Raw genomic sequence first — 8295 nt, forward strand, 5'->3', positions numbered from 1 at the left:
TTTTATACTTACAAAAGTTTCCTATCCTTCCTATTCTAAACAATTTCTCTTTTTAATCTCTTTTAAGAAATTAGATGAATATATAAACATTATTAAAAGAATATTTATCCATTTTAATGAAATAGTTTTCATATACATAAATTGACAAATGATTCCTCTTAAATTTTGTGATATATGAAGAATAGTTGTAAATATTCTCCATGCTGCATAATCAATAAAAAAAAAATACATGAACTGGTAGCAAAAACAAAATAAGACAAGCTTTTTGATTTCGTGAACCACGCTAAATTGATACGAAGAAACAGAATGAGTTTCTAATGCTAGAAATCATTGCCGTAACCCAATCCTTATTCTTATAAATTACAAAACACAAAAATTGCATCGAAAAAATTACAAAACACAAACTTAGCTCCATGTCCCCCTTACTTGGAGCAGCTCTCTTTCTACTGTATCGGTGTATGATTGAACGTGCAAAAATCTAGGGTGATCTCATCCAGTAGAACACTAAGAATATTCTTTTCCGTATCCCTTATAACATCGTATTTCTCGATAAATGCAACTGTCTCATCATTCCAACCTAAATCCCACATGCAGTTCACGTCTGGATCTTTGTCATAAACATCATGTTCAAGCATTTTAGGTAGGTAGTCCTCAACATCGACTTGGCACCTTGTTTTCCTACCGTAGAACTTGATCTTCTCCATGTCTTTATTCAGCTGCCTAACTAACTCATCAAAGGATATTATGTTGGTGGTACCCATTGATATCCTCGAATAACTATGAACTCTTTTGAGTTCTTGCCTTATCCCCTTTCTTTTCATCACTTCATATCCACAATCTAATATAAGTTTGCTACCTTCGTCTTGAATCTCCCGACCACCACCTTGAAGAACGTTAAACGGGATGTTCAGTTTGAAAAGTCCTTCTGCAGTGTTGACGAATAGTTGACTCATGACCAGAATCCACTTGAGGCAGTTTTCACTTTCTGTTAGTGGCTGTTGGAAGCTTTTTTCACAAATATTCTGATCTTCTAGGTTTGAGTGCTTAACACGCAATCTGTCTTCCAGAATTCCTGTGATATAAGCAAATCTCAGTAACATCCAATACTTAAATTGATTCATTCCATCTATATTTTTTATCGAATTATTTTACAAACTTTTGCCAAAGATGAAAAGGGAGATATGTTAGTGGCAGTTATTCAATTTGTGTCATGCTTCTCGTATGCAAAAGAAAGATTTTGTGGGAAAGATTATGAATATATCAAGGGTGAAGGATGATAACCGACGGGAACTAGTAAAGGGGTCTTTCTTAATGCATGAAAGCAAAAGATGAGATGCTGCTTTCTTCTTAAATCAAACTTGAGTCTAAAATTATAGTTATATAGACTCACCATTTGTTTTCTGTAATGCAACCTCACCAGTCACGAATCTTTCATCTGCTGCAACAGGATCTTGCAATGATAACACATCTTGGCAATGCTGAAAATTTATTCAACAAAGAATATTTAGCTATGAACTTTGTTTTGTTTTTTTTGGTTGATCAGCAGCAATGAACTTTGTTGTTTTTTTTTGTCTTCCTTGGAAGCAATTTTGTCACCATTTAATTTATATTTTGTTCTCAATATGTAATGGTTTTAGACGCAAGTAAAAAAGAGCTTACCAAATCACTGGGAACTGTTACTACCAAATCTTGTTGGCTTTGAAGTTCACCACCAACAGAACTGGAGAATGTAGGCGGTAGTTCAGATTCTTTATGGGGTTGGCGCTTCACATCCAATGGTTCAGTCGCATCCACATATACTTGTTCACTGGGGCTAATGATGTGTGCATCTGTTTCTCTGAACAAGCTAATCCTTTCTTGTTCTGCTTCATTCAAAACTTCGAATTTGTCAGAAGTGGGAATCTGCTGTTTTCTTGGTTTAGTGATAAGCTTGGCTCCCTTTCTTCCAGTCAACACTTGATCAATCTTCCCAATCACGTCTACATTTTGCTTTTTGGTATTCTTAATTTTCTTGCTGGCCAGCTTATAGACGTGTTTTTCATCCATCAAAGTTCTAAGGCCACTTCTTCGCTTAGCTCGTTCGTATTCTTGATCTCTTGGAGAGGAAATTTGGCCTGACTTCCTATGGACAATTTCTTTTACTTTCTCATTTGTATAATTGGATGCTTCATCTCTGACTAGATTATAATGATTTGTTAAAAGGCCTTCCGATTTCATAGCAGCTACATTTTTTTCTCCGGAGTTTTTCTTGAACCCCTGGTTCATGGATAGCTGCTTCTTCTGAGAAGGAGGGGATTTTGGTGAGTTTTTTGAGCTGATTTCACTCCCTCCTTGTGGTCTCATCATCAGCATTTGTTCTTCCTTAACCTGGAGTTGTTCTCTGCGATGCTTTTCTTCATGAAGCCCATTTTTGGAGACTACGTGTGTCTTTTGAATTCCATTATTGTTCCGAGACTTCTTTTCATTGTTCGTGATGTTCTTGTTTGTGTGCCTTTTTTCAGGCTGAACATTGTTTGCATTGACGACCTTTTCTGGCTGAATCGAGGGCTTAACTTCTGATCTTTCTTTCACTTGTTCCAGCTGGGATAGCATATTGTTAAGAACTGGATAGTCGGTTCTGCCCCTTATAGTGCCTTTATGTTCCCTGTTATTGTTATTTGGATGATCCTTTTTTTTTATTATCCCCTGAACATAATTTTGACCATCTCTAGTAAGATTCTTTTCAGCTGAACTTTTAGTCTGCTTGTCAAATTCTTTCAGTGTTTTTATTCCATCCTGGTCTCTCAACAGTGGTTTTCCATTCTGAAGAGACAACCCAGAGCTGGTTTTTTCTACAAGAAAATTTGTATTTGCCCCCGACATCATCTCTTCACCCTTAGTTGCAGGAGTTTTGAAAGCTTCTATATCCTTTTGCTCTTTTATAGGCACCAAATTATCTGTTTCTTTGCGCTGCAGTTCAGTCTTCTTAGTTCTTCCTTTTGCAGTATGCTTGGGTGATATTCCTTCCCTTTTCTGTAGCATCACGTGTTTTGAATCCATTTCCCCTCTGTCAGGAAGGATGTCCAGCCCCATTAGTTTGGCTATTACATTTGGAATCCTGCCCTTCTCTGGGTTGGAGGCCGTCTGATTTTTCCCTTCTGAATTAGCATTGACATTCTTAATGCCAGAGGTAGAGATAGAGCTAGTTTTAGTTGATCGCTTCTGAGAAACTTGTCTCGTCACAGTTTTGTTCTCATTATTTGAGTTGCTGTCTTCCTTAGAGCTTGTAAGACTAATTGGTCTCTGCATGAAAGTAGCCTTTCCAATTTGTTGGGTGTTCTGAGTAGTATGTTTGTCAAAAGAGAAAGTTGATCTTGTCAGTTGCATTTCCATCCCCGTGTCATCGTTGTCATCATTATCCTCCTCTAATAGTGTGATTCGATTTTTCTTCTGCGAGGTAATCATAAACTGTGAATTATTTTGCAGGTCTACTAGCATCCTGAGGGACTCTTCCAAATCAATAGCTCCTTGCAGTAGTTCCTTTGCAAATTGTATTGAATATGTGTCCATGTTAAGGCCATTGGTGCAGGCTCTCAAAATCTGGTTTAGTTTGTGTGCACCTTTGGATATCTCGTTTATTTGGATAGGATAGTTGCTAGTTGAAGCTACTTGTCTTTCTGGCACGCTGAATTCCAATGTTCCTCTGTTAATTTGGTGAAGGAAACCCATAATTGAATCACTTCTTTTTAGTTTCCCTCCATTCTCTAAGGCAAAAGCCAGGGCAAGGGACATGTCACCAGTTAGCCTTGAGCTCTGACCTTTCCCATACGGGACCATCTGGTTTGAAACTTGCCCATTGTTTACTGATCTGTGGCTTCTACTTGAGCTATTCAGCGTCACCCCAGTTCTGGAAGTCACCTGCACAGCATAAAAACAATTTAACCAACAAAGTGTTTGCTATCTGCTTTAATTTATGTGCATAATATGAAATGATAACTTACAATTTCGTTAGCTTTTGTATTTCTGGATCCTCTATATGCTTGTTTTGTGTAAGCATATGCATCTGCTCGAACATGTTTGACAAAATGAAATAATGTACACTTATCTCAAAGAATAAACTCTGTTTAATAGCTAGTAGCTAATATGAACAGCTATTGTCGTGCCACAATTTTTAAAAATCTAAATAAAATATCACTGTTGTTTTAGGTAGTTGAACAGAGGGTAGTCTCTTCTTTACTACTAGTATTGCAGTTCCTTTTCTCTTACATAAGATTATCAGAATATCTTATATTAACTGGATAGTCAACTTACTACCGTCGTATCCAGAAACATAAGTAAATGGTTGTAAACAGGCAAGGTCCCGGTCCCCCACTCACACACCCTGTTTTCTTTTAAAATAAAGTACCATATTTTGAAATAATTTTTTTCTACGCATAAGGCAACCACCCAATTAATTCTGTAGTGCTTCCAAGATCCCAAAATATAATTATTCCCATTTGTTGAATTTCTGTTTGTTTAAGCAAATGGAATGGTTACTAGAAAACGGGAGCTAACGCACATTTAGGCTCTATTTAATACTTCAACCGTAGCCAAAGTGACACATAAAGACTTTACAAAAAGAAAAAAGGCAGCAATACGTATATTATTTAAACTCTTTTCAAAAGATTATTGCTCAGCAAAACCTTATATGTATGTCACTAAATAACTCGTGTTCACTTCCTACTAGTAGGACCAAAATGAAATTTCCCATAATAATAATGAGCCCATAAAAGAAGAATACCAAACTGTGTAATACTTGAGTAAATTTCTGCCTCATCCATGAAATTAGATTGACCAAAGAACAACACTTTCTCCGAAAGTTTATTTTACAATTTAAACCAATAGATACATGTGCTCGAAATAAACATTCATTTCATACAAACTGGGCAATGGTCTATTTGAAGTATTATTGGGTAAGTAGGGAGGTGGTTGGATGTTCGATTTGAAAGATAGCTTTCAACAAGGATTTCGAATTTTTTTGATCAGGAAAGAAAAAGCAATCTTTTGGCGAGTCCCATTAAATATATCATATATACCATATTGGGGGTAACAAAAGTAATGCAGTATTTTAGTAAATCTTAAAGATGCAGTTAAAGATAAGATTGACCCACAGATCTGATGTGACACACTCAATAGTCTTGAATATATCAAGACAATTCCCTACTTCTTCAGACGACTGTAAAATTTGCTCAGTAAAGACAGTGAAGAAATTGCATGTATGACGCTGGCAGTGAAAGTGGGAGGGAAAAGAAACCCAGAAAAAAGAAGAAAATAAATTGTGAAATGAGACATCCTTAGTGTGACATTAATGAACAAATAAAGAGGAAGGAAAGCAACCCGAAATGAAATGGGCGCTGTTGCGTTGTTCGAAGGATATTAATTCTGAGTTGATGATAAAGAGAGTGAAAGATTGAGAAGGCAAGAAGAATGAAGAATACCTATGGGAAAATGGTGGGATTGGTGTGAAGTTTGAGACGAAGCCATTCGTTGTTTCCTGAGGCGGAGGTCATCAAGCAGCTTCTGTGCAAAATCTGATCTCTTGGCCATATTTTTCCTCTGTGGGTGTGAGAGGAGAAGATTGAGGTTGGATTGGAATGAATGTTTTGTTGGGTTGAAGGTATTTCTTTGACGTACAGGAGAGGAGAAATGGTTGAGAGGGTACTATCAGAGTTGGGTGAGGTCTGTCCATTGTAGTTGTAATTGTTATGTGAGTCAGTAGTTGATGACTATGAGAAAGAAAGAAAGAAAGATTGACGTGAAAGTTATAGGTCTCTAATATCTATCTTTCAATGGATGGATGGATCTGTGCGTGTATGTTGGTGTAAGCATCTCACTTTTATTCTATTCTAAGCAATTTCTAAAGGACAAACCTTCTTCTACATTGAACAATAAACTTCCCAAAAATTAGCCTTAAAATGAATTTACATACATTTCTAAATTTTAGTTTTACCTTATCTCTCCTGTGCCAACAAAACAAAGAATTAACTTATCATCACAATTCCTACTTCCTACTTGAGAGTGAGTGACTGAGGGAGTGTCACAACCACACGCAAAGCAATCTATCTCATACTTTTTTTGACACCAGAGCCAATAAAGTCGCATGTTATTCTCTTGTTCTCCTCTGTTAGCAAACACTGCTACAATTTTCACAGCAATAAATCAAACATTCATACCTCACTTCAAACTTATGAGCACCATCGATCTGATCTGAGCAGCCTTAACAAACACTCCAAGTATTATTGTATTGTATAGTATACTATGTGCATTCCACGTACACCTTTCTATGTTTCTGCAATTAATTTCTATGAGAAAATCATTGCTCGGGCATTTGCTTAGAGACTGACTTTAATTTGAACTCACATCACAGCCACCTTCATCATAATAGCGACACTTACACTCTATCTTCACCTTCAACTATAGTGCGCACACACTACACCGGCATTTTCTTTCAATTTACTATTCCTTCTCTTATAAATCCCACCCTTCTCTAGATTTGATTTGATTATTAATTTAATTATTCAGTGGCTCGTAAATTATTTAAATAACTAAATATATTTTATAATTTAATAAAAATCAATAAGTAATTATCAATCATCAACCATCATGATAATAATAATTTTATTAATATTGTTATTATTATAAAAAAAAAGGTAAGTCTTAATGACTTATTTTGTACTATTATTTATTTGTTTTCAAATTCATCTTATTATTAACAAAATCTTTAATTTGATTAACTCTTTCAAAGAATGATTTATTTAACTCAATTAGATTTCAATGGAAAAGTGTAGAGTAAAATTCACATGACATTTCATATTGCTATTATGCTATAATTTAGTATCTCATTTTACGTCGATTCAATCTCATTTACTGTAGCTCGTTAAAATGTTTTGTAATCTTATGGGACTCATCAGGGACTAATGGCGGGTTAGGTGAATTGATCTAATTAAATATATATATATATATATATATATATATATATATATATATATATATATATATATATATATATTCTTTTTTTTTCTTCAATTATTTTCATTTCCACAATTACTAATTGCATTCCGATAATAACTAATTGCACCCCCACATTATTAGAAAAAAACTCAAATACCCTCTATTGCAACACATCACCACTGCTGCACAGGAAGAAGAAAAGAAAGACGGAGTACACCGCAAAAGAAGAGAGAAAGTGTAAAAAAAACTTATTTCAAAGAATCATGTAAGGATGTTTAAAAAAAAAACTCATTCAAGAAGGTATTATATATTTTAAAAAAATTGTTTTAGAAATTTGATTCCAAAATATTTACTTCGGAATGTATTTCACGTGTTTTGGAAAATTTATTCAAAAAAATGTCGTTCTGAAATTTTGTTCCGAAATTTCAGAAATCTTTTTTTGCAAATCTTCTAAAATATATAATTTGAAAGTTAGAGATAGAAAAATAATCATTTTAAAAAATTTAAAGAGATAGGCAACGAAATTGTGAAGAGAAAAAATAAAAATATTGAATTACAATAAAAATGGATTGGTTCAATCCACCTATTTATAACAAGTCTTTGTTTATTTTATTAAACATTAATCAAAATTAAGAATAAAAAATATTAAATGAAAATCAAATTATCAATCTAAATAACTATGCAAACAAATAAATTATATATTCAAACACTAAGATGAAGAACGTTATGCTTTTAAAACTATGAAGAACATTATGTTTCTAAAAGAGATTAAAGTGTTAATTTATATAATTAAAATTAATAAACAATTATAATGAAAAAAAATTGGTGGATTATGAATCAATCTACTTTAAATTTAATTCAACCATTTAGAGTAGAATTTAATTTCACATATATTTATAAAAAAAAACTTATATTTTTGTTAATCCAACCTTGAACGTGTGATGAATTGACTTAGTTGATGGGTTTGAACCCTTTGGACATCTTTACTCATGGCGAAGGTCAAAGTAGAGAAGGTGTTGATTATGAAGGTCGTGACGTGCTAAGAAGATAAATCCTTTCATACTTGGACTACATCTCAGAAATGCTATATACATTGAAATTACCATGTTTGTTCGTGCATGTTTGAGTTTTTAAAGCAAGCACAATTGGAGTGATAGGCCCACCCTTTGTCACTTCCCTAACGCTACCTCAACCATTCCCTCCAACAACTCCATCAACAAAATTCATAAACCCCGCTTTTCATAATAATTATTTTTTTATATTTATACAATAATTAACTGTATAAATTTTAATAAATTATTATAAAACCAAAAATTTCAATGGAAA

General features: G+C 33.9%; 1 protein-coding gene across 1 annotated transcript; it reads right to left on the reverse strand.

The window, feature by feature from the left end:
* Positions 1–235: 235 nt before the first annotated feature.
* LOC108334419 (uncharacterized) lies at positions 236–5808 on the reverse strand. The gene is made up of 5 exons (XM_017570256.2): positions 5457–5808; positions 3981–4042; positions 1660–3897; positions 1391–1478; positions 236–1072 (listed from the first exon to the last, which is right to left on the reverse strand). The coding sequence occupies exons 1-5, from the start codon at positions 5563–5565 to the stop codon at positions 444–446; spliced, it is 3126 nt and encodes a 1041-aa protein (XP_017425745.2). The 5' UTR covers positions 5566–5808; the 3' UTR covers positions 236–443.
* Between the last annotated feature and the right edge of the window lie 2487 nt (positions 5809–8295).

The sequence above is a fragment of the Vigna angularis genome, chromosome 1 (assembly GCF_016808095.1).
Source record: "Vigna angularis cultivar LongXiaoDou No.4 chromosome 1, ASM1680809v1, whole genome shotgun sequence".
Lineage (NCBI taxonomy): Eukaryota > Viridiplantae > Streptophyta > Magnoliopsida > Fabales > Fabaceae > Vigna > Vigna angularis.